The 25098-nt window shown below is 42.1% G+C and overlaps 1 protein-coding gene and 1 long non-coding RNA gene across 4 annotated transcripts in view; one reads left to right on the top strand and one right to left on the bottom strand.

Moving 5' to 3' along the window:
- specc1 (sperm antigen with calponin homology and coiled-coil domains 1) overlaps positions 1–25098 on the bottom strand; it is a 48668-nt gene that overhangs the window by 2451 nt on the left and 21119 nt on the right. For all 3 annotated transcript variants that reach the window (XM_052047816.1, XM_052047815.1, XM_052047817.1), the window contains 11 exons: positions 19618–21095; positions 19293–19500; positions 18995–19068; positions 18657–18832; positions 15456–15613; positions 15048–15148; positions 14728–14803; positions 14188–14332; positions 12300–12393; positions 2692–2808; positions 1216–1275 (listed from right to left, as the gene is read on the bottom strand). In XM_052047816.1, coding sequence (XP_051903776.1) covers positions 1216–1275; positions 2692–2808; positions 12300–12393; positions 14188–14332; positions 14728–14803; positions 15048–15148; positions 15456–15613; positions 18657–18832; positions 18995–19068; positions 19293–19500; positions 19618–21095 — 2687 coding nt within the window. The remainder of the gene's footprint in view (positions 1–1215; positions 1276–2691; positions 2809–12299; positions 12394–14187; positions 14333–14727; positions 14804–15047; positions 15149–15455; positions 15614–18656; positions 18833–18994; positions 19069–19292; positions 19501–19617; positions 21096–25098) is intronic.
- The window catches only part of LOC127588961 (uncharacterized), a 33866-nt gene that overhangs the window by 3880 nt on the left and 4888 nt on the right, over positions 1–25098 (top strand). Inside the window, exon 2 of the long non-coding RNA XR_007959240.1 lies at positions 3020–3092. This is a non-coding gene — a long non-coding RNA (uncharacterized LOC127588961). The remainder of the gene's footprint in view (positions 1–3019; positions 3093–25098) is intronic.

Raw genomic sequence — 25098 nt, 5'->3', positions numbered from 1 at the left:
TTATTTTATTAATTTTTTTATGAAACAGACATCAAACTTTGGGTGCTGATTTGTGCAATAACCTATCATAAGTGTTTATTTATTTTTACTTTTTAACCCAACTGTTTTAAGAGTGTACATACTAAAAAAAGGGTGTGTTAGGGAGGGGCCAGCCAGGCAGCCTTTTTCAGCCAGCGTCTCACACCTGAGGCTCGCCTGCTAATCACTCACCTGTAGCTCGTTAGGGCTGAGATAAGTTGGCCCCCTAACTAGTCCTCAGCACAAGTTCGTGCCACAACCTCATGCAATGAGCTCTGGTAAGCATCGCCTGAATTTTTCGTTTCCTGTGCAGATACCCCCCCCCCCCCCCCCGCCCCATCCCTGTGGATTCCTCGTGCGTCTCCCTTGAACTTTAAGTAAATCTCTGTTTGATTTTTTTTTTTTTTTTTGTGAGATGACTTTCCAAAGGCTGTAATAAACAACTGCAAGTTTTTGGCTTACACCGTTCATGTCTGTTGTTGTGCGATTGGGGTCACATACAAACCCTAACATGCTGGGTTGGTTTCTGAACCAGCAGATTGGTCTACTTTAATCCAAGGATGGGTTAAATATTTCAACCCATCAGAAAAATTCCAAAATTGGATTTGGGTGCCCTGAAGAGTTGTAGGAGGGTCGCCATTTTGGAGTTTTGGGCTGTGTAATGAAGTTTAATGTAAAATTCTTTGAGAATGTCCAGTTGGGTCCTGAGTCAAGACCTTTTACGCTGTATGCCAATTCCAAGTCAAGCATGTCAAGTTCCATGATGCTTGCTGAAGTCTGAACCAAAATTACAAATTGTCATATGCAATCCACAATCGCAGTCATTATTTTTGACTTCTGATTTTTAAAACTAGTTCTCCATCAATTTGTTGTGCGCTGTGTATGTATTGTGTAGGTGATTATACGGTTGTCCAAAATTCATAACGGCCCTTCAAGGGAAACCGCAACTACAATGTAGCCTGCGACAAAAGCAAGTTTGACACCCCCTGCATTAGAACCATCGCTGGATTAGCTATTTCCTCCAATTTGGGTTACATTTAAACCTGCGGTTTTAAAAGTGCAATAAGACCTAGGACTATCCAGCAATACAAAAGTAGCTATGCGAAAGCACAACCGGGAGTCAAGTAGCCCCATAAAGCATCTGACAAATGCCTATTCTGAGTGAAATTGATAAACGTTTGTGCCATTCCAACTCACCAGGGAAGGTTTGATGCCAATGCTCTCGGCAGCCTGAAAAGCCAGAGTCAGATTCCGGATCTGAAGGAAGAATTAATCACATTGTCACATTTCCACGCCACTCATTGGATTGCAACAAAAACAGAAGAAGCACACACAAGAAGCAGTCGACGGTATGGTTGCATAAAGGTGTAAAAATACATATAAAATGGCGACACGGGTGACATTTTGGTAAGATTATTAGGTCGATGCAAAGGAAATTGGAACTGGGTATTGTCCAGTTTGGTTCCAATTCTAATCTTAAAAAATAAATAAATTCCTCCAATCTGTCTGCATTTTTGGCCCACGTCATAATCCCAAGTACCCTTACAAACACAGCCTTTGAAAATGTCCTGCACTTTGTCCCCTGGCTTGCCCCACTTATCCCATAAACTGAAGCTTGCGAGCTCCTGAACTCATGATGGTTGCCTTCAAACTGGCCGGTCCATTTTCGAATTATGAAATACTCCGCTACAAATGATATTCTTCAATCCGTTCTGATGCAGTCTGACTGGAAAAGAGCATGTTTGCCTGTGACCTATCCAAACCCCGAGGCCATCGATTACAATCTTGGGTAAAAACATCTGATGATAAAGGGCAAGAGGGGGCAGTAATGAGATTAGGGGAAGGACAGATTACACTGGAAAGAGCTGCTTGGCTGTTTGGGGCCCCGAGGGTGAAGTCCCTCAGCAAGAGTTATTAAAGTCAACTCCTGTCTATTGAATTATTCAACACGGTGGCAGCGCCGTGTCTCCGTCATCAGCTTAATGTAACGCGCATGACTCATTTGTCACTTAGAATGAATAAAGTGCAGGTGTCGGACATTTCTATTAATGCAGCTGCCACAGGACAGGTATGCTGCTCGGATCCATGTGAGTAGCAACACACAAGTCTTTGGTTCTCTCCAAACCATTAAAAAGTCCAGTAGCTAACTTTATAAAGGAAGTATGTCGCGCGGTTTAACGGTGGAAATAAATAAACAAATGTTTCTCAGATATGAGCGCCGAATGCCTGATTGAAGTTCAAAAGCGATTAACGATACCCTCTGGATATATTTGAATTTTTTTTCCGGGAATGTCATAACATTGGTCCCATGAAAAGATTGGCTTGTCAAAACTTCAAATCGGAAAGATCTTTGTAACCTTGATGACATGACAACTATGCATTCACTTGTAAATATTGACGCCCGTGAGAAACGGAAGACTGGATCCAACTATGCAAGGGAGTCGCTATCTTTAGAGTATCTACAGTAGGTATGTACAGTAGACACAGGATTTGTAAATATTGTTCACTTTATCTTTCACTACAACCCCGCCATAAAAATACAAAACAAATGCGAGCTTTTGCATCCCCATGCATTCATACAGTACTGGCATGTGTTAAGTCAGCTGACTTTAAACGTATGCAAGAAGGGATAAAGTCAGTCATTACTGTGTGTGTCTGTATGTCTTCCTGTACCTTATCTTGACTGATGAGTTCCTGGTAGGGGATGTGAGCGGGCAAATATGTGTGCAGGAGGGCACAAAACGCCAAGCCATCGCTCCAACTGCTGCTGAAGTTGGTCACATCAATATTCTGTAAAAAAAAAAAAGACAAAGGTCACTGAAAAAAACCCAAAGACAAAATGACAAAAATCTGAAAGCTTCAAGGAGAGGCCATAAAAGCAGCTGTCCTCGAACAACAATTCCTGTGGTTCTTAATGGGACATTAATGCATTTGTAGGATGTTAACGGATCTTCTTGGATCCCCTTTTAATCCTCTGGTGTGCTTTGTGATTTCCCCTCAGTGACAAGCATGCACAGAAGCATGTTACGGGGCCATGAAAGCATATGTCAGGAGGGCAGTACAGACGGACGAAGGTAAGGTCACGTTTTAAGAATACTTAATGCGGTTACGTGTCTTTTGGAGCACATGTTTGTGGTATTTATTTATTTATTAATTTATTGGTGATGTGAATTTTCCCTTTCCCCTTTTTCTGCATAGCCTAATGCTGGCTTCTGAGGTGTTCAGTTTGTATATATGAAATGGACTTGCTTCCAGGATGACATCAGAGTCATCAAGTGGGCGATAAGATTGTCTACTCTCCTTAAAAAAACAGAAATGTGTAATCACTGTAACCTTATGCACACTTGAAACATTTAATTCAGTGATTCGTTGGCGTACCACTAGAGGGAGCATGCATAATGCCAGTTGTACTGGTACCCCCGCTTTAAGAATGACTGACGGAAGAAACAAACTGGTTTTCTAAAGTGTGCCGTTGAGGGGGCGTGGCCTAAAGTGACCGCGGTTCATCCAGTATTAGCATCAGCCCCATTCTCCTTGCAAGTATTTTCATTTTGTATTTTGTGTGCATGATTGGCAAAAATCAGAGATGTGAATACATCTGTGAAGCTGAGCCCCATTGTTTAACCGTCGAGATGTTCTGTATATGTCTTCGAGTCAGCGTTACAGCCCGGCGACAAGTGACAGATTAGACGATTGTTTACGGACGCTTTCAAGCTGCCGGTCATCCGTCTGTGCCCCGAGGTCCAGAGTCCAGTTGATTTTCATTCCAAATATCTAATCAGAGGATTGATCCAAACCAGTGACTGCAGGCCAATGCAATTAGCGACCTGATTGGACACCAAAATGGCACAGCTCCTTGGGGGAAACGACTGCACAAACAAAATCGCTGCTTTCAGCCCTCACGACCATGAATAATGCCTTAACTCCTAATGAGACGCATTTGGCTTCCTCGGAATGTCCCGCCATCTTAAAAAAAAACAAAAAAACAACACACACACACGAAATGAGGTTGATCAAACAGATAATGCAAGAGAGAGGCGGTTATGCTTCAGTGTTATATATATCCATTCCATCCATTTTCTAAACTGCTCATCCCATTCGGGGTTGCGGAAAGCTGGAGCCGATCACGGCTGATTTTGGCCAAAAGTCAACGTACACCCTTGACGGGTCACTCAAAGGGCACTTATAAAGAGCGACGACATTTCCCATGGAAGCCAGCCATCTGAAACTGTCCACTATCAGCAATGTTGGACAGTAACCAAATCGTTACTCACATGCTGGAGTACTTGTTCAGTTTGGATGATTCGTACTTGATTTTCCTGATTCGCCCCCTCATTGTACTTTGACGCCAAACATTTCTATAAGGTCAATTTCTCTTCATATTGTTATCACACGATGTGTGCAAGTTGCCGGAGATGCCGTTGATACATCCGGCGTTCAGTTTGCGCGGTGACCTTTTAGGTAAAATGGAAGCCAACGAGGAAGGAATATGTCCCGCGGCAATGCACCTCAAAAAATGGAATCATGCTTCTCGTCTCCCTCCACGTGGCCATATCCTAAATTCGACTTTGGTACTCACAAGGCGTTGTTTACTACACACAGGACAGACTGTTTTGTACTTTGCATACTTTGGCATTTATATTTTAAAAGCAAGTACTTCTGTACTTTTTACATTGAATTTATCCAATTGTACTTTAAATTTGAGTAGCATTTGACCATGAGAATCTGTAGTACGATTTGCTGTGCACTTTATCCGAAGCTTCCCTAAAAGGTAAGAATTTATTTTTAATACCCGTGTGAGCCTCACATGGCTGAAAGGATCTGTGTGAACATGACTTCCTCATTTTCGACGCTGGCTCTGGCTGACTTGAGGATCTCTGGTCATATGATGTCACGATGGATTTATTTGAAAAGGTCCATTTGATTTCTGACAGCATGTCAAGGCAAAAACAATCAAAGATGACAATAGCGGCTTCAACCCACGGGCACAAACAGAGCCCGCATTATAGAAATGGGAACCCGGTACTTAAAATTCTAGACGGAACCGGGCGATTGAGGAGATGCACTCGGTCCATGTTTGAATGGATGCTTTTTGTGTCACATTAACGTCATCAAAAGCTAAGAACACATGGATTTCAAATCAATGCGCTTAACCCTTTCATGCACTCTGTAACCTGATAACACGATAAAACTGTCCACTGTAGAAACTGCTGCGCCTGAAAGCGTTCATCTTAGCATTCCAGTTGGCAAGGTAGAAAGTGAAAGTGGTTCGCCTTCGCCCCCAACCATTCATCAGTCACGGCGTCTGTTGAATCTGACGTGTGCAGTCATGGCAGGCCTCATGACCTAACTACTCCATCTTGCTGCATAGGTAGCCCTTTAGGACTGAAATGATGGCCTGAAGTGGGTGGGGATAATAGAGGCCAGCAGTGGTTGTGGCGTTTCGGGAGAGTGGCATGCATGCTAAAACAGCAGTAGACAAGAGCAGCTCGCTGGGCGCCGGCTCAGAAAAGCAAACACGGCATCAAGCGACAGGAAGCGTCTAGCTTGTCACAAAAGGCAGAGCCATGTTTTTTTTTTTTCCTCCGGGGTCAGAAGAGAGAAGGGGATTGCTCACAGGGAGGACTGGGCCGGCGATGAAGAACAGAACTTGTTAAAGTTGCTTGGAGGCCTTTGGTCAATCGAAACGCTGATATGATTAACTTGCACGGCTTTAATTTTAGCAGCCGATAAACTTCAAAAGTCCTGCCGGTCAGCATGTTTAAGGCCAGAGAATGTGAGACACTTTGCTCCAAATTATTACCTAATCTCTCTGAAACTATTTGGGTGACTAATAGTGTGAATACATAAGTGCTTCATTGTACACATTGTTTTTTCATCTATATGTAGTTAATGAAAACTTACCCCAAAAAAACACTACACAGAAAAAAATGTGTTGAATTTACTGAATTTTATTTTTTTCCTCTGGCTGCACAAAATAGAATTATCTGAATTTAGATGCATCATTTTAATTGGCTGCAACTGTATAGTCCACTTAAAAAAATGTGTCTGGATCCAGATGATTTTATTTTGCGCACCCACTTGACGAAATAAAAATAAATTCATCACGGCATTTTTTCCCCCCCGTGTAAAATCCAAATACATTTTCATTCACATTTTCTTTCATAAAATAAAAGTGCTTAGAAAGAAAGATCTTACCTTTATAAGATTAACTGAACTGTAATTGGGTATTGCTGTATGTCTGTACAGAAGGAATTGAAGCTTACTTTATTAAACAATATTAAGAGACTTTTGTATAGCACTCAACATATACTCTGCATATTTAAAAAAAATCTAATGCTAAAACTACAAACAAATGAAAACCAAGCACTTTCAAAAGCAAGAATAAAAATTGACAAAGCCGCTCTGAAAAATAATGAAAACTAAATGGAATAAAAAAAAGTCAGAACTACAAATAAATGAACTTTAATGAAAACTTCTCCAAAGCTACAGTTTTATCACCCAGGTGGCCATGTAAAAGGCTAATTAAAATAGATTAAGTCTGCGTAAAAATAAAGGCACACTTTTAAAACACATTGACAACTGATTTGAACAATAGAGAAAACAGCAACCATAAAACAGAGTAAGCACTGTACGTATTGTAGCGCCTGTGTACATGCATGTGCCTTTAAGAGGCGGTGCCTAGAGGCTTCCATATGATGTCAGTGGGTCTTAGATGTCCTCATTATGTTTGTTTAACTGTTCCTCTGGCATTCAATAAATGGTTGTAAAGTCAGTCAAGATACTACCACATACTGTTACGATACCGAGCTGTTGATATCAGATGTAAAAGTGTAAAAGGAAAAAAAGGCTGGAAACAGTGACACGTGCGGTTTAAAAAAAATGCCATCAGACTAAAAGGATGAATGCAGGAGACATCGGCCTGAGAGGCTCATGTGACGGATGAGCTTGGTATGTTTCCTGTCAGACAATCACTTTACCTCACCACCCACGAGCACAACCACAACAGCGACCAGGCAAAAAAAAAAAAAGGCATGACAAAAGGACGGACAAATCAAAAATCAAAGTATAGAAACATGAACAAGAAATGACAGTCACAAAGTTTGACTCCCTTGCGGCACTCTAATATCCAATATTGTTGTATTGCGATATTCGACGGAGTACCGTCACACACATGAGGTCATCACAACTTCCCATGCGCTAAAACTTTACGCTATATGTACCGGAGTCTGGCAAAACCACACCCACCTAGGGGAGCCACTCAGCAAAATCCTGGACCTGTTTTTGTATTGGACGTTAATCTGCCCTTCAGGAAACGTTTCGTATAACCCAATTTTCCTTGAATTACATAGCACAGCATTTCCTGCTATTGTTATAATGGGGTGATTTAACAGAAGCAGTGGTCTCGATACTGAGTCAGCACATGAGCGGGTGTCTCAAAAGGCTCTTGTTCTTGTTAAAGCCAGACAACTGCCGCTTTAACGGTGACTCTGCAATTAAAAATTAAAAAAAGTTTCCAGCTATTTATGATGCATTTACACCAGTGACCCAGATCGCTATTCACTTACCGGTACTCTATTCCTGCGTTCCTGAAGTGGCAACAGCTGAATTATAAAGGACCCGTGCTTCAGGAGTGGTGGGTCACAGTCCAAATAAAAAAAGAATGGCACCTAGTCTGCTTCCTAACTATTGTCGGGGTGCCCTTGTGAAAGGCCTCTGAACCTCTTCTCCAGCAGAAAGGTCAAGAGTGTTGGTGTCGTTTCTCTTGAGGCGTTATAATCAATATAAATTTACACACACAAATTTACACTAATGATTGAACATTGTTTTCTCATTTGGTGTCTGATCTCCATTCCTTCCACTCCTGGGGGGTGGTCCGTTCCTGTCTTTCTATGGTTTTGTGTGTCTGCGCGTGTGTGTGAGAGAAAACCGTTTCCCAGAAAGGGGCCGGATGAGCTGTGCTCTGAAAGGCCCAGCTGGGCCTAACATTTCGAGCCTTTGCTCATTGTTCCCATCTTAAACAAATAGGGCCTTTATTTTTGTTTGGCTTGGAGGGTTAATGAGAAAATGTGTCTGCCGTCTAAAACGGGCATCAAAGTGCCTGATAAATAGAAAGGAGACAAAATGTGTATTCCAGGAAGCACGGCGCACAACAATCAAATCCAAACACGTCGAGCATCACGCTTTGTTTTCGTAACAACGTCAAGTTGAGACGGGCAGAGTCATCCATCTCTTGATTGATGATTGTTAAGTCAGGGCAGGTATACGAAGAGCGAAAAAAAAAATAGATATTTTGTCATTAAAATGAATTATATATGTATATATATATATGCATATATATATACATATATATATATATAATATGAATATAAATACAAAATACACTTCATCTATCTTCTGCCTTATAAAATGAATATTAAATAAGGCATTTAAACTAATTTTCTAATAAACTAAGTGATTTTTTTTTCATAATTATTATCGAGAACCTTAAAAAAGGACCATGTTTGCTCTCATGCAGTGAGGCAGAGATATTTTACATCTTACTCAACAATCTCAAAGTACATCCTTAAATAGTGGCTGTACATGAACGCAGGAGACACCGGCCTTCGGCCTTCTGGTGGAAGAACATGAAATGGTTCTGCTTGTCACTACACGTCGCTAGCATAGATGATGAGCGGCGATGTCATTTGTAGTACGTACATGAAAACTGTTCAGAGTTTTTTTTTTTAATGAAACAGTAAGCCAAAGTATCACAAATTCTGAGTTGACCTCTCCTTTCATCAAGTTTTTTTTTTTTTTCTGCTCTCAGACACATTCGGTAAATAAGCATGCGTGTTTGGACAGCCCTATGTAAGATGATAGGACACAATCGGTTCACAAGCTCCGCTGTGCTCCCTGTTCCTCTTGTGATGATGACAGCCCCTCCTCCCATTCCACACACACTTACCGCTATGTCTCCTGCTCCATTATTGATTCAAGTATGTGTGACATCACGCTTTGTACGCAGATATAATCACACAGATTTTCTTTGTACATCACCGCGCACACGTTTCCCGTTGCACTTTGCAATTAGGCTCCTGTCTGACGGAAAATTTTGCCAAGAGTCCAAATATATTGGAAACGCTGGCAGTTTGTTGGTAACATGCACTCTCCCGTTAGCCCTTTGAGGGACAGCAGTTGCTTCAGTGGACAGTTTATCATGTTATCAGGTTGCAGGGAGCATAAAAGGGGTTAAAAAAATTCAATGAAAAAAAAACATTATTAGTATGCACAGTTTTAAGATTTCCACGATCTTCCTTGATTTAACATGTAACCGTAGTAAATTAAAAAAAAATTGTTGACGCGGGTGAAATCTGACACAGGAGAACCTCAGTTTTAAACTGTACAAAAACCCCCACAACATTTTTAATGTCATTGTTGTGTATTTTGGGTCACTTCAGGAAATGTGAAAAGACTGTCTTTTAGAATATTTGTAGAGCTGTGACATTGGACTGGAAGAATATATAAGGATTAAACGGTACGTTCAATTCCGTAGCACAGGGGTGTCAAACTAATTTTTGTCGTGGGCCACATTGTAGTTCGGGTTTCCCTTGGAGGGCTGTTTTGGGATTTCCCAAAAGGGAAACCATATAAATGTTTACTCACCTCCACATATTATATACACAGCGCACAACAAATTGATAGCTAATTAGTTTTAAAATCAGAAGTCAAGAATAATGACTTTTATTGTGGATTACATTCAACAATTTGAAATTTGGGTTCAGACTTTAGCAAGCATCATGGAACTTGACATGCTTGATTTGCTTTCGCGGGCCACATAAAATGATGTGGCGGGCCAGATCTGGTCCCTGTGCCTTGACTTTGACACCTGTGACGTAGCATGACGACAATATTTTGTTTGTGGTTGACATCCAAAATTTTATTTGTCTTGGACAAATTCAAGAGCTTCATGGTTGAACTATTGCAACTTTGAGTCTGGAGCCAAGAAAAGTTTTTTAATGTAAATGTACTGCTAACTGCACTGACCTTATCACAGTCCAACATGGCCTTGACAGACGACCACGAATCATCCTGCTAGTTTGTCCTTTTGTCCAGAGATGCACACAATATGACAGATCTGTGGCACCGTGCGATTCAAGTGTCTGTAATTAGTGCCTTCCAATGGACGGAGGGTTCACTGGAACAACTTGACCTTTCGCAAGATGTCGAAACCCGAAGTGGCATTAGACAGTGAACATACCACCCCCCACCCCCCCGCCCCGCCGCAATTAACTGGGGTTCACTTCAGTTTGGATACTAACTGTTGCATAAACGCGATACTTCACAAAAGTAAATAAAGCGCGCTAACATCCGTACTTGGAGCAAACACATGCAAAATCGGAGACTCCGCACCTGACCTAAACATTTTTTTGCGCTCTCTATCAATCCCAGTTGCATTTCTCTCCTCCTGGATGGGCAAAGTAAATGTGCAACAAAGTCAGAGAAGGAAACGGGAATTCATCATGCAACTATCCGACCAGTCAGAAAGTCTTCAGAGTATACCTGTAAGAGCGTTACAATGGCTGTGAAAGTGGAGGTTCTTGTCTGATTATCGGGGACAGAGTCCAATTACAGGTTAAGCTCATTGCGGATGTGGACTAAATCCATAAACGCTCGGATCACAGTCTGAATCAACGACGAGCGCCTCCGAGGGGGAAGAGATTTTATCGAGCAAAACTGAAAGGGAGAATGTCAAATCTTCTTTGAGTATTCTTCAGACTTGCAAATAATGACACTCGGCTTCTGTTAGAGGAAGCCATTGGGGCTGGGGAGGCTAAAATGGTGCCAGGCCTGACTCGCCTCGAGCATTATATCTGAGGAATGCAGGGAGGGTACGCTGTGCGGGGACATCAGAACAGCTGCGACTTGACTAAATCTTTTTAATCCTGTCTAAACTGGTTTCCTAAGCTTGATTTTTGTGGACACTGGGAACATCAGGCCGCACTGATCTCTGTTTTCAATGACAGCCTTCCGAGACAGCTGTTTTTAAACTGATTTACGTTAATTGGCCTCCATCTAAAAATCAAATTCAATTCCACATATGAGCTGTCTCGTGTTTCATGTAGTACACCACACACATTTGCGTGAAACTCTGTCCTAATGGGCCAGCATCTTATCAGGCGTGCTATTAGAGTGTGCTCGCTGGTCAACCTTATTAGGCAACATGTTGTCATCACAGAGCATTCTGTTTTATCAACACGTACACACACACACACACACACAGCGTGGCTACCATACTTTAGAGGAGGGAGATGTCTCGTATGGCCGATTAATAATATTTATTGCAATGTTAGGCTACGTTTGTATTATTACAATCATGACATGGCAGATGTGCTATCGTTGGTTCAGGTTCGGGACGGACGCTGAAGTTTGAACATGCGCAGAAAGCTCATGTCTGGTGTAGGTGAGGAAGGATGAGTTAAAAATGTCTTTGAAATACTCTAATAAAATTTATCTTCACTTAAAATGGTATTATGTGTAATTAATCAGCCGTTTTTAACTAATTACAATGGATGAATGAAAATGAAATGAATAAATTATTTGTTTTAATGATAATTGACCAGTGATGCAATGAGATAAATTAAAAAAAATAGATGAATACATTTTTGATGGACCAATTTGGGGTGAGGGGATGTAAAAATTAATGCAACAAATATTTATACAATGGTGCCCATGAGCAACATTTTCCACACGTGAGGTCTAGCCCCCGTGACGTTCTATGAAATGAACTAAGAAAGCAAAAAATAATCATTTAAAAAAATGGCCTGCAGACAAACAAAGAGCGAAAGATAAAAGATAAGTGCAGTACACAATCACACATGTATTAATTCAGGATGTCTGTAATACTGCTTAACTGTTTTCCTTGCTCTGACATTTCCTTGAGATATGAAAGCTATATGGATTGCACTACTATACAGATTTATACCTCAAAACCTTTGAGGTGGCACAAACTTTTGAGGACATTTTAAAAAGTAATAGAAAAGTGATAGAAGGAGAAACTCATAGTACTGTACCTTAAAACCCAAAATTGACTAGTGGGAGGGGAACATAAATAAGTATCCGACCCTGTTTTTGTTTTGGAAAAACTTTTACATGCGTGGCACAAATTAATCCAATTCGTTAAACAACTTTTCAATCCATTGAGGAAAAATTGCCCACGAAATGATCAGCGAGGCAGTGAAAAGTGAACGCGGCTGCGCTCCACTCGGACGTGAGAAAGATCTTTGACCTGTGATCCCTACCGGATAGCCTTGTGTTTTCTTCTGGCACCACTTCAGTAGAGCGTTCCTCTTAGATCCCCCATACTCCCGTGCGAGTGCAGCCAAGGGGTCCGTACTTTCCACACCATCACGAGGGAAACACAGACCACAAGTACACAGTGAGAGAGAGACAGACGGTTTGAGAAGAGATACGTCTATTTGTGTCAAATGTAGTGCAAATATCTTTCTTGGATTACAGCTCTGACCGTGCAGTTAACACTCCCCCAATATGAATGGGCTGCATGTTTTGGCAACAGTTGAAAAATGAATAATGATGAAACTAAGAAACACACACAGAGTATATAAGCTGCGCGACACAAATATTGTTCCCAAGGTCATCGCGGTGGTGTTTGTGTTGTATCTGGAGCCATGGGAAGACCACGAGCGCCCGGTCATTGCTCTCAAAATGGTAAACATGTCACGCCACTTGGCTGCCAAATTCACTCGTTCTCGCCTTGAGGCGTCGCTTAACATTGCAAGATTTGCAGAAGGATATAGACGCACATTCATCACAGAGCAGTAATATTTTCTTGCATCATCATTCAAATATCAGACAGAAAACGGGAATAAGCCACTGCTGTTTGGACGGGTCCACAATAATAACACTTGAGTGACAATTACCGTATTGGCCCGAATATAAGACGGCCCTGATTATAAGAAGACCCCCTCTTTTTCAAAATTCAAGTTTGAAAAAACACTTTTTGAACACCAAATTAATTTTTATACAGAAAATAATTACAGTACATCTGAAATAAATGATTATAACAATATATTTGAGAGAAAAAGCATATTTTGCCTCATTCAAATCTTAATAACTGAACATTTAAATATGTACAGTAAACTAAAGTGCAATCACATTTGTAAATGAATGGCTTCTGGTTTTTGAAATGTAAATGACATCATAACTTCTCCTCAGCTGCCGGTTAACCTGGCCGATCTTCGACCCGCTTTTCCCCAGATTGTCGCTACGTTTCTCCATTTTCTGTTATCACTTCTATAATTTTCTTCTCTTTTCTTTCTTACCGCTTTTTCTTTTTTGTGCTACCACTATTTTTATTTTTATTCTTCGTGACAGGGGTTCACTTTGGCCTGGGGAGTCAAGTTCAGAATTCGCTTCAATTGTATCTGGCGCCATCTAGCGTCGTGAATGGGTATAATTTCTAGACCCCGAATATAAGACGACCCCCACTTTTCAGTCTTATTTCAATGCAAAAAACACAGTCTTATATTCGCGCCAATACGGTATTGTCCAAGTGAAAAGCACCGTAGAATGTTTTAATATCGCTGCAGATGCATGGATGGGGAACATGGGACACAACACTGGTTAGACGGGTTGTCAGTGTCAACAGTAGGATTGCGAAAGCGAAGGTGTGTCTAGACTGAGGGTTGCCAAAGTAGAAGTGGTCACTCGGCCTGACTGTGACAACATAGGGGTTTTCAAAACTCAAACACAGCACAATGTCTATACGCCTACGAAATGCCAACAGCACTCGTCTACCTTAAATGATATCCGGAGCAGTTGTGTTTGACCAGCAGAAACACAACCGCATCTCTAATGGTTTGAGTGAGCTGTTTGAGTTGTGCTCAGCTTGGGAAAAAAGGACAGCTGCCAGCGTCATTTGAGTTGTTTGTGGTCCCTCTTTGCTCAAGGAACATTGAATCAATTTTGAAAAGTACACATACAATAATGATTGAGGAAGTAAACATTTTGACATTGAGTGCATTTTCCCTTTCAACTAAAGGAAATCCGAACTAAACAAAACGCTTTTCTGAACTTAAATGAGGACACCATCATCTTAAAAAATCCTGTAAAAATCTTTGCATGTATGATTGTGTTTGGATGAAATATTCGAGAATATTCCTGACCCACCTGAACATGCTGTTGGCCTGGTTGCAGCCAAGAGACGATGTGTGGCTTCTCAGAGAAGCAGGGCTTTTGAATATCGACTCCAGGGATGGACTTTTCCTCATCAGAATGTTCGGTTTGGTGTTTTTTCCACAGCTTGAAATTTTACCTTTGGGAATCAGAGTACAGAGTTTTCAGACACTCCTCATCCTGTACAGTATTTTGGATGGAGCACATTTGACATCTTGCTAACATACATACTGCTTGCATACTTTGCTACTTGAGCATATGAGAGAAGTAACCACATATGCTCCCTTGGACAAAAAAGACATCAAGCTACCCTCTGAAAGATTGGCAATCCTTTTTGCTTGACAAAGTGTGACACAAAAACATTTGACCTTTTTGTCTCGACGTGGTCTGTCTTGTGTTGCTAGGTTACTAGCCTCAACCTATGATTTGTGTCCAATTGGACTTTTGTGGAATACGGCTGTCCACATAGTGTGAATAATAACAATGATAACAACACAACATTAAAAAATGATAAGGACCATCCGTGTTACATACTGTGAGGATGAACAAAGTCTCCATGACTGATTCTTTTTTCCAACAACTTTGACAAGGGCTTTATATACGACTGCCTCTGGAAGAAACAAAACGGACCATATCAAATAATGATTGAGGAAGCAACAATCATACACAGTTGTTTTCCAGTGAGCCAAAGGTCAGCATTGCAGAAGGGACAAACGTACATAAATAATATTACCGGTAAGTCACGTCACACTTTCCCCCTGGCCATGCACGAGCCTATCAAAGCGAGACAGTAGCCGCCTTATAGCAGCAGCCGCCGTAGGGAAGGTTTCGGAGCTAAATTGTCCTGTGCTAACCTGGATTGGCGAGACTGCAGCAGCCGGTGCGGTCCGCATCGGGATTCCACTTAGAGGGCTTCTAGATGAGCCGTGGATTTGAACTGTGAGGCCTGGTCCGTCTGAGAGAAATAAGAGCAGAACCATACAGAGAAAGAATTGATGAATTCATTATTAAACAAACAAACAAAAAACATTTTACTGTATTCTTCATGAAAACAATGTGTGTATAGTTTTATTGCTTCAATACCAGAGAGAAGCCGAAAAACTTAACTGAGGTTAATTCAGGTCACACTTAACTCGCAGTTTGCAAAGAACCTATGGCTACATTGATGATAAAGTACCATTTCACTTGTTCTCCACAAAAGATGTGCCGGCGTTGCGGGATTGTATTTCCGTGTGTGTGTCAGTGTGTGTAGTGTTGCTCACTCTGTCCACCAGCATCAGATGACTTCATGAGAGACTTGACATTAGCTCCTGGCTCCATGTTGGCATTGCCGTTGGCGTCAGCGTTTGGGCTTGTGCTCACACCGTGCCACTTACGGCTACCGTCACAAGTGGACTGTCTTACATCATCGCCTTGAGACCTGACAAACACAATGAAGAAAATTGTACAGTGAATAGCTCATGTTGTAAACTGTCTGCTCCAGTTGCATTTTGAAGTTACAAACTGGATTGGAAAGTGAAAAAAAAACCCAACGGTTCCAGACAAAATGTCCGTGGTCGTAACATTGGACTCCATAATATAGGCTGACAGAGACACATCTTTACTGGCATAATATAATTTATTTGTGAATTGTTACGAATGACAAATAACATTTTTATAGAAGCATTTATGCAGTCTTTGTGGTCTTCTTCATATATGGCTTTATTCAACAAAAAGTGCGCACATGACCATCTTTCTTTAACCTCTGCCAAAAGGTTTATCTTTTGTTGTGTTGATTTTTCTTAGCAAGAATTGAATGTATTTTTGTTGTTGTTTGCAAATTGCCCCTCCGTCAAGAACCTCCCCCCCAAAAAAACAAACAAACAGATGTTTTAACTTGGCCATCAAGACAACAACAAATGTAGGAATCACAGTATGTATCGTATACAGAAGAGAATAAATCTGGAAAAACAAATGGGATTCCTAGCACAACCTGAGATCTTGTAACAATGTGGCCTTCAGAAGTATTTAAACACTCCATTGGTAGCATTTGGCTCATAGAAGACAAACCTTTGACAGATGACATCTCGTTCAACCTCCTAATTCACATTGTGTTACAAACCCTTTCAGTAACGTTGCACAGTAATGTCACGTACACTTTATTAATGCTTTTTTTTACTCAAAAGGCAGTAGAAATAACTTTGAGGTTTGTTTGTTTCTGCATTTTTTGTTAATATAAACTTATCAATGTAATCTAATTTTTGGCAACAGGCAAACCTGGATGAGCAAGTACTGTACGCTTACTGTAGATGCGATATGGTGTTAAAAAGCGCCACCTATTGGCATAATATGGCATTGCATTCTTTTAGACACGAGAGATGAAACGCATTGAGCGTCACTCATTAACCGAAACGAAAGTGCACGTTTGTCCCACACTTTTAGGTCCATATTGTGCACACAAGATGAACACATAAATAATACAAATAATGTAAAAAAATTACAAACATTGTCAAGGGTATTATGATCGGGCAAAAGTAATTTGTGCAATCCTTGGTGCAACATCCCATTTGTCATGGCGATACAATATTTAATAATGTGTGGCTTTCATGGTAATATGTTTAAAGAACCACAAACAGTGTTTGATGACAGGATCTTGGATATTTTCAGTAAATTAAAATAGGAAACACTTCATATGTGACAAGTACAACTCGGCTTTGAAAGGCACACTTAACTCTGTCGTGTAACAAGGTATTAACGCCAATACTGTAACGAGAAAATTACAAACGGTACATTAAATGAAAAAATAAAAAAACTAAATACAAACCATCCAAAACATGTATGCGGGTACATTTCAAAGACATGTAGAAAATGTAAACCGTAATGTCTAAGCTGCGAAACAGAGCGTACCCATTTTGCACTGTTTGTTGTCTAACATGTTTCCTTTCTAAATTTTAAGTGCATCAATGTCGCCTGATCTCCACAAGGCGCTGAAATGAACATCACTAGTGTCCTTCGACAGCCGTCTTGGTATCAAATGTTGCTCCAGGGACAATTCTGTAAACAGAAAGACCGGGATCAACACGTTTTATTTTAAAAACTCTTGGCTTGTAATTGATGAAAGTAAAATTACAGACCTTAAGAGCTCGGATGATTTTTAAATCAGATTGTAACCAAAGGTCAACCCCATGCATAAACCATTAGGTCATTAAGGAAGTCTGAAATGTCTAATGATAAAGATGCGACACAATTCGGATAACTGAGACATTGCCTGAAATCATTATCCGATCATGCTATGCACACCAGCCGCTGATGGAAAATCTCGGGCTAATTCTTACAGAGAACAGCAGGTGGCACAAGAGACATTCGTTTGAATAGAACGAGGACAAGCGCTGCAAAATAAATGCATAAAAAAAAAAGGGCTGTCCTGCGGGTGCCTCTGGACCTAGTGTAGTGAAGGACAGGTGTCAAACAATCTGAAGATGAGAAAAGCCTCGACAAAGATAAGGACTTGAGATGAGAGAAGCAGCAGCAGCACACAAGCCAGGAGAGGCAGGCGAAGGAGGGCTGGGAACTCACCTGGTCTTTACATAGAGAGTCTTGTCAAAAAGACATCTTTGTGAGGCCGCTGGAGGTGGGGGAACGGACGCAGCGCAACAGCTAATCTTGGGGCAAGCTGACTGATTCTACAACCGGTGATGTAATGGATTGATGAGGACGACACGAAAACGTCATGTTATTTAAAAAGACAACTGAACAGGTGTGCAGACATGGATGAAGGAGTGGCTTCATGGGTGTTGACGCAATGACGGGACAAGCAAATCAACATGGCACCACAGCAGCTAGGCTAAGAACAGATTGCCAAAGAAATGAGTGAAAGAGGGACAGGGTGAGTGTTGAAAGCCCTGGTTTCATCCCAGTTACATTATGTTAGGCAAATACAAGCCAATGAGTACTTCCGTTTATGAACAACTGCTGCCGAGCTCCAGAACAAAGACACTATGACTGCATCTTAAATGGATTCATTCCAAGATAAATGATAATTGCAGTATTGTTTGTGTGCTGCGTCAGTGCATGAATGCGTAGAAGATGTGGCACTCTAGCTGCATTCTCATTCTCTCGTGCTTGTGGATAGTCAGGTCGCAGTGTCTTTGCCTGGCAGTGGGGCAATGTCACCAAAGAAAGAAGCCAAAAAGTAGAGACAGATAAAACCCGGGAACTAAACTCAGAAATGTTTTAATCACGTGGAATCGGAACATTTGAGCTAAATTAGGTTTACTCTAAAACCTGCTTGATGGGGCATAGTCAGGCGATACGGTAATAGATGACGGGATGTTTGCAAGCATTTGTTCCATTAGGAGTGGAGGATTGGGAATGTATTTATACTTTCGATTCAACGGGAATTTGGGACTGGTCTGCCTTGAAACAAAAGCACAGCATTCCATTGCTGCTAAACTAGCGAGGACTGTGAGAGGTGACTATTGTACCTGACACCTTGTAGGGCTTCCAGGTCTAAAGAAAGCTTGGCACTGCGATCCTGCTCCTCCTGCAGCTGCCTTCGGAGTGTACGCAGCTCCTGTTGAGCCTCCACCTTGATGTCATTGGCAACCACCACTGCTGTCTGGAGATCAGCCTGGAACTGATGCCACTCATCTTTTTCTTCCTTGAAGAAAATTAAAAACGTCTGCTTTCAAAAGATTTTATATTAAGTCCGTTTTAGAAAGAGGCAAAAAAGCGGCAGAGAAGATGCTGGTTAGGGTAGCAGTTTTAAAACGGATGATAACAGACCAGTGAGAATCCCGAACACATCACCGAACGCTCTTACCTTCATCTGCCTGCTGACAACTTTCAGTTGACGTTCCGCTTCAAATTTCTGCTCCTCGAATTTTTTAACAAGATCTGCAAACACAAATGAAATGTCTTTGACGGCAACTTCTCAACGTTTGCGAGACTCAACACGAAGCGGGCTAGTTAGCGACAGCATTCATCATTCAAAGGCGCAGGGGGCGCCAGGTATGGAAATGAAAGTAAAGCATCACGAACATAGCGTATCATCTCTTACTCAATAAGTGGTCAGAGATGGGGAGTCGAAGAGCTAAATTAACAACGCGAGTGAAACGTACTCTCCAAGTCGAGGACTGTTTGATTAGTGTGGAGGTTGATTGCCCGCTGTTGCTCCACCTGGTCCTCCAGTTCAAAGATGGTCTCCTTCATGTCCTTCACTTGTTTCTCAGCCACCATACCCGCCTCCTCCAAGGCACTCAACCGCTTGGTGAGCTCCTCCTCCCTCATCTCCGCTCTCTCCTGGACCTGCTGACCTTTGGCCTCCACCTGTGCGTGCATTTCCGAGTTAAGGATCTGAACAGAGATGGGTACTGCATATACATGCTTTAGATTTACAGTGGTCCTTCAATTCTTCTTGTTTAAAAAAACAAAACGCCCACATACCTTGGACATGCTGGCTTGTACGTGCTCGGTCTCATCGTGGGCCCGCAGCAGGTCCTGCCTCAGCTGTGTCAGGTCCAGCTCCAGTCGGTCTCTCTCAGCGTGGGCTGTCTTGAGTAGGCGCTGCAGCTCGGTACTGTCACTGGCGCTCTGCATAGCCTTCAGCTCACCCACCTTTTGCCTCTCAATGTCCACCTGCGCCTTCAGCCTACTATTTTCCACTCGGAGACAGTCGGCCGCCGCTCTCTGCTCTTCCGCGGACTGCGCGGCTTCGCCCCTGGCTTCCAGCTCGCGGCTCAGTTGGCCGTGTAGCCTGTCCATCTCTTCTCGCAGGCCGTGTACCTGGCCCTGCGCCTCCTGGTGTTCCTCCTCCAGAGCTCGCAGGCTGCTCGTTAACTGCTGCTGGATGTTCACCAGCTTCTCCCGTTCAAAGCGGGAGCTTTCAACCAGCTCGGCGTACCTTTGCTCGAGCTCAACAAGTCGAGGACCTTGGCTCCTGAACTCGTCCTCACTCTGGGCCTGCTCCTGAAGTCGGCTAGCCAGCGCCTCGTTCTTCTGGGAGAGCAGCTCTAAACGTTCTCTCTGCTGCTGGAGTGAGGTCTGCAGGAGGCTCTTCTCCTCAGCCAGACGCTCATTCTCCGTCGTCAGCTCTTGCACCACTTGCTGCTGGTCGGCGAGCTCCTGCAGAGTGGCCTGCAGCTCTTCCGCAGTGCTGTGGTGGTTTTCCTCCATCTTGTGGATCTGTTCCGTTAGGCTCTGTACAGACACATGATGCCCACCGGCGATGGCCTCACCACTGAAATTGCTGCTACCGGATTCGGAACGTGGGATTTTCTCAAACTCCGACGAGTCGGGTGAAGGCGAGTCTTTAACGGAGCTGGAGTAGATGGATGTTTTAATGAGACTGGCACTTGGGCTGGAATCTGACGGTAGGCCATTGTGAGGTTTAGGAGGGCTGCCGGATAATGGTAACATCTCAAAAGAGAGAAGCCTTCTCTTTAGCACTTGGTTCTCCTCTCGGAGGTTTGCTAGCTCTCTCTGAAACTTTGCATTCTTTTCCTTGAGCTCCTGAACCAGGACAAGAGTCTCTGCGAGCTTTCCCTCTTGTTCCGCGGACAGATCTTGAGGCGATACAGAGACAGGCGATGGCAATGGTGAAGAAGTGGAAGCTTTATTTTTGCCGCGTTGCAACTCGACGCGGAGATTGCTGATCTCCAAATCTTTAGCCTTGACTTCAGCCAGCAGCTCTTTAACCTGACATTCCAGGAGGCCCCTTTCTTGGCCTTCTGCTTCTCCACGACACTTTGTTGAGCTACGCGTTTGCTTTGTCAGGGTGGAGAGGCTTGAAGTGCTGGCACTGGAAACAATCCTCTTACTGGACGCGCTCCTCAACTGGTCCCGCAGGGAAATGCGGTCCCTTGTTATTGAAGATGGGATTTCTCTTGGGGCTGGGATACCAGACTTCTTCGTTGCTTGACAACCTGTGACACACACCGAAATGATTCACGTCAGGAAACAATCCAAAGCTTGCAGCGAATTTGGAGCTCTCCGGCTCATTTACTCTTTTAGGCTGTAAACGCTAACCAAATGAGGATTGGGAGGGGAGGGTAAGGCGGGGGTCGGCAACACGCGGCTCCAGAGCCACATGCGGCTCTTTAGCGACATCTAGTGGCTCCCTGGAGCTTTATAAAAATATGTTTGAGAATGGAAAAATATTTTGATAGTAAGCTAATACAGCTCAAACATGTTGCAGCTCCGAAAAAGGAGAGCTGTGGTGTTGTTTTTTTTAAAAAGGTACACTTTATTGATGCTTTTAACAGACACGTCTGTGTCCGACTTCATGCCTTCTTCTCGTTCGACTCGAGAGGCGTTTAAAGACAGCCTCCGAAAAACGGAAATTAACAATCACTTCACTGACACTAAGAAAAGCGAAAATAATGCACCAAAACAACAAAAAATCAAGCGAGGAAATTACAAAAAAAAATTCTATGGGGGCGTTTGTGAACACACAACAAAGGAATGAATAACAAACAATTCTGAAGACAGTCCAGTCTCCTACATACATATAGCATGTGTTTCCTTCATTGTAAATTTTATAGAAGGCTTTTTTTTCTTTCTTTTTTTTTGCGGCTCCAGACATTTTTGGGTTTTTTTTTTTGTCCTATATGGCCCTTTCAACATTTTGGGTTGCCGACCCCTGGGGTCAGGAGATGGTAGACAATAAAGTAAAATCATACAGTACTGACGGTGTGTGTGTGTGTGTGTGTCTGTGTGTGGAACTCAACTCAACTGTATTTATAGAGCACTTTCAGACAGCCATCGCTGCATACAAAGTGCCGTACATGGAGCAACTCACGTATACAACAGTAAAGCATCAAATCGGTAACAAAGACTGTCGAAAGCACCGAACTGCATATTGCCAAATAAAAGCCGCTACATTCAGATCTTAACAAAATAGTAAATCAATCTTATATGGATTAAACATAATTAGGAACGATAAAACGAATTGGCAAAGAGACTCATTACAACCAGTTGTTTAGATTACATCAATGAAACTAACTGGAGAGGAAGTGGGTCACATTTTGGCACTCCTATCTGTCCGTGCGCTTTGTTACGTCTTCCCGTGTGCCCTATTCAGACATTGTTTACCGTTTTGACAATACAGGCATCTGCCCGGCATTGTCTCACGCTTGCTCTCTTGCGTTCATGCATCATTACAGCAGAGCGTGACTGTGACATTTCAAAAGGCACTAATGTGGGTCACAAGCATACGCCTATTCCAGACTCGATCTGAATCGCGACAAGTATTTTCTTGTACGTTTTTAGGCTCATCAACAAACAGTGACGCAGACAGGGGTGACTTGGCTCAGTGATTTGTCCACCCCCGGTCCAGAGAGTTAATTCATGCATTAAAAAACTCACCCTCTCTCTCTCCACTCTCATTTGCATCAATCAAATCCACATCGCGTAGCAAAGAGACACAATACAGAGTAAAGGACGGGCAGTCTAAATTCTAAAACATCAAACATACATTAACAACTACCTATAGATTTCAATGTCTAGTTTTGAGAGGACATACTTCAAAATGGTGTGTTTTAAAGGAGTTTGTCATTAATTGATAAAATATCCTTTATTTGTCCCACAATGGGGAAATTGCAATCAGAATTCAGAAAGGAAAACACTGGGTAGGGAGAGGGAAAAAATGTCGCTTTGTCAAGATTATATTTGACTGAATAAACTCCATCAGAAGCTGCCTAAAGCCTTTTTTCCATTCCCGGTTCGTGCTGATGACTTTGAAAGAATCAAAGGTTCTTTCAGGGAAGCTTTAGAGACATTACCTTGTGAGGATTTAAAGCTGACGTAGGAAATAACCACATGTGGCAGAAGAGGAAAATTAAGCACACGTCACCTTGCTGCCAACAGATTATTTTGTTTCAATTCACTTCAGTTCTTGGCGACTTCCATTGTTCTAACATGGAGTCACATTTCAGCAGGCTGCATCGAAGATGACTTGAATCCACGAGCGGAGGAATGAGGGCAACGTTCAACACTTTTTCACTGACCGTATACAAATAGACATCCAGATTTGAATATACACCATGCAAATGTTACGAATGCGTATTTGCAATGCACTGACACCTAATCATGCTCAAACAATAGACCACATAAGAAAATCAGTTGGAGTTTATGGCCACTTGCCATTTTGTCATTCGACACAGACAAAGAGGTTCTTGTGTGAAAAAGAAAGTGCGGAGAGTCTGATGTGCAGTTTAGACTGAGTTCTCCTTTTGTGTGTGCCCGAAAGTAAGGCACAAGACTGTGGGACAGCCTTCTATTCCTCCCTCATATTTGTATCGCTCACTTCTTTAACCATCATGTTGCCACAGTTTGAGGTGCACCCTTTGCAGTGAATCAGAGTCATGCTTGGCGCTGACAAGGCAGCAGAATGCTGCACCTAATTATCGAGTATAGTTTGCACGATTGTAAAAACTGTCCGACATAAGAAAAGAATACTTGGATCTAACTTTTTTTCTGTTTTTGATTTGTATTCAATTGAAAATGATGCTTTGAACCAAATTGCGAATTGAATTTGAGATAAAGTAATACATAGAACTGTAAAAAATTCCAGCTTTTCTATTTTTTTGGGGGGGGGGCTTAGATTTTTTTAGTTCAATGAAACATTTTTTCCAGTTAGAGCATAATAGTAACAGCAAAGAAGACATTAGCTTTATTCTTCCTAATGAAGATAAGCTTTTCAATCAAATGAGAAGCTCTGAAGCTGGACTGAGTCCAACAACATTCAGTTAACTGCAGCCTGCTGGCCAGCCTCGAAGTGGAGGGCAAAGTGCTCAAAATCTTTCATTTCCAGATCAGGAGGGTCATGGATGAAAAGCCACCATGAATTAATGACTGCACGCGGTTAAGTGTCAGCCAATTGGCACCTGAAGTGCCTTCATTAGAACCATGACAAACAAACTCATATGGAAGAATGCATCTGCATTGTCCGCCCTCTTTTGTTGCAAAAAGTATGGTGGTCTTTCCTTTTGTCGGAGTGACAAGACCATGAAATGGGTCAACAGGCGCCTATCAGTCAGAAACTGAGACCCACGGGCATTTCTGTCCTCAGACTGGAATCAAGAGATTCCAATGGGGCTCGGGAACGAGGCTGCATGACACACTGACTGAGTACAGATTAGTCAGGGTGGTTAAAAGCATTGCTGGAGCCCAATGGGCAGCGAAAGGGAAAACAAAATCTAATCAACAGCAATTATAATTTCTTGACAAACGCATGACAACAAAGTCTATTAATAAAATGTGCAGCATTTAATAAATATTGATTAAAATTTAGCAGGCTGCTTCTATTATATTTTTACAGCATTAAAAAAACAAAAAATCCCTTCTAAGGACCTGTTACACTATGAAGATAGCACATACTGATAGCATGAGAGATTAATTGGGTCTCCCACTGAGGGAACAAACATTCTGCTATATATGAAAAAGGCTGATAATATTTTGACCTTTGTCCTCTCACCAATTCAAAACCGCGCTTGTTTTTGCAGCACAAAAGGAAGTATAACAGGAAAACCGGAACAGCTGACCCGTGTCAACAAGTTAGTGTCACTGGAGGACATGCTGGATGGGCCGTGATGTGCTGGGGATGAACAATGGTCGCGTGAATATCTTTATCACAATCCATGTCTCAATCATGACTTTATAGACCAGCTTTTGAGATTCAGAGTCTATTAACGACAGTATTTAGGAGTTTGATATTTTATGCATAAAGTTGTCACAAAAAATGGTGCTGAAGACGAGCGGTTATTGTAGCTCATGTACACTGAAAAGAGTATAATTTTTTTTAGTGTATAAGTACAATAGCACTGTTTTTGAGAAAGTCTTTATCTTGGCCACTGCTTTCCAAAAGCATCATTTTGCATTTGCTTATGGACAAAAGGTCAAAATTCATGTAAAATAATAAGGAAAAAA

Source organism: Hippocampus zosterae, chromosome 16 (assembly GCF_025434085.1).
Source record: "Hippocampus zosterae strain Florida chromosome 16, ASM2543408v3, whole genome shotgun sequence".
Lineage (NCBI taxonomy): Eukaryota > Metazoa > Chordata > Actinopteri > Syngnathiformes > Syngnathidae > Hippocampus > Hippocampus zosterae.
The sequence above is the reverse complement of the archived record's forward strand: the minus strand, read 5'-3'. Positions and strand labels throughout refer to the sequence as shown.